The following is a 1,663-nucleotide window of genomic DNA, read 5'->3' on the forward strand; positions in this document are numbered from 1 at the left end:
GAGAGAGAGAGAGAGAGAGAGAGAGAGAGAGAGAGAGACACGAAAAGGGAGAGGGAGACGTTCTATTTCCTTTATTCGCCTCTGTTATTTCGACGTGCAAAAACTTAAAAGATAGACAAAAGCAGTTTCCCCCATACCCCTGGTTGACCCTGACATATTGAATGGAAGCATCCCTCCTCCTAAATTATATTAATTCTGCACGAGGCTATCTGCCAGGCAAGGGCGGCTCTGCATAGATAAAACGGTTATGTATGTAAAAATAAAATGCACTATAAGATGAAGACCGTACAGACAGTCACCTCTGAGCTCTATCAAATGTACGTTGAATAAGAATCTACTTTATCAATGGGGATGTTAGACATTTATTACTGATTTTCTCTAAACTAAGAAGAGTAGATCTATGCAGAATAATAACGTAGATTTTGTCGATGGCGAAATAAAACCATTATTGTCTTGCTCTAGCAAAGGAACGCAGAATTTAGAAGAACAATCTACATGTTGTCAATGGGGAAGTAAGACGTTTATTTCTCTCTTGTTCTTTAAAGGGAAGGCAGACTTTAGAAAAAAGAATCTAGATTTTGCCAAATGGGGTGTAAAACATGTATTACTGTTTTGCTCTATCAAGGGAACGCAGAATTTAGAAGAAAAATCAAAATGTTGTCAATGGGAAGTCAACCATTCGCTGCTGTCAGCTCTAGCAAGGGTTCTCAGAAGAAGAACGGGGGGCTCTCTGGCCTTAAGGTTACGCCTCTCATTCAAAGGTCCCGGTTCGTATCCGGGTAGTGACGGGAATTTTTTTCTCTCTGAAGTTGTCTCCTTTCACCTCGTTTTCTGCTCTCCAACAATGTTCTGTCGCCTGCTTTTGTCTCCACTTTCTACCCCCACCCCCTCACCTCCTTTGTCCCCTCTCCTGGGCTTCTGACTCTTTCTGCAGCCTTTCTACTGCTACTCCTTGGATCTTTCTTATTGCTGTCTTTCAGCAACACTCCTGATCTTCTAGTAGGCAAAATATAGTGTGCAAGTTACGTACATTAAAGATCTCTTGGTGGTCTAAAATCGATAAGAGTAGGCTTCGGTCGCCACCCGGGCAAAATTCAAAACTTCCTACCAACTGAAAATGTTTAATGTGTCCCGCGCGCTCATTTGACCACGTGCAGTTGTGAGCGCCGTAAAACACTTATAAAAAAAGGAAGAAGAACCTAACTGTTGTCGATAGGGGAGTAACACGTTTATTACAGTATTGTCAATCCTCCAGGTGGCTACTACACGTCTCTGGTCCGCCCAGGACTTCGACTTCTCGGCCTCAACACCATACTGTACTTCTTCCCCAACCCCTTGACCAAGAACATGACAGACCCGACTGGTCAGTTTGAGTGGATGGAGCGAGTGTTGACCAGTGCAAGAGCTAACGGCGAAAAGGTCTGATAATTCTCATAATTCTCTCCCCCTCCCCCTTTTTATTTTAGAACAAATTCTGAAACACAAATTTGGTTCTTGAGGGTGTAAGCTGTTGGGGCTCTTTTTAAAAAAAACAGCACTTTATGTCAACAACCATTAAGAGGATTATGATTTCGTTATTGAATTTGAATCTTTCATTTTATATTTTGAATTAATATCAACAGGCAAATGACCTTAGATCACACCACCATCGCTTTTGAGCTAC

At 42.0% G+C, this 1,663-nt stretch overlaps 1 protein-coding gene across 1 annotated transcript in view; it reads left to right on the plus strand.

Annotated features, from left to right (window-relative positions):
• The window catches only part of LOC101855158 (acid sphingomyelinase-like phosphodiesterase 3a), a gene marked incomplete in the record, with an annotated part of 19,913 nt that overhangs the window by 14,500 nt on the left and 3,750 nt on the right, over positions 1 to 1,663 (plus strand). The window contains 1 exon segment of the mRNA XM_013083954.2: positions 1,256 to 1,419. Coding sequence (XP_012939408.1) covers positions 1,256 to 1,419 — 164 coding nt within the window.

Source organism: Aplysia californica, unplaced genomic scaffold, assembly GCF_000002075.1.
Source record: "Aplysia californica isolate F4 #8 unplaced genomic scaffold, AplCal3.0 scaffold00012, whole genome shotgun sequence".
NCBI classification, from domain to species: domain Eukaryota; kingdom Metazoa; phylum Mollusca; class Gastropoda; order Aplysiida; family Aplysiidae; genus Aplysia; species Aplysia californica.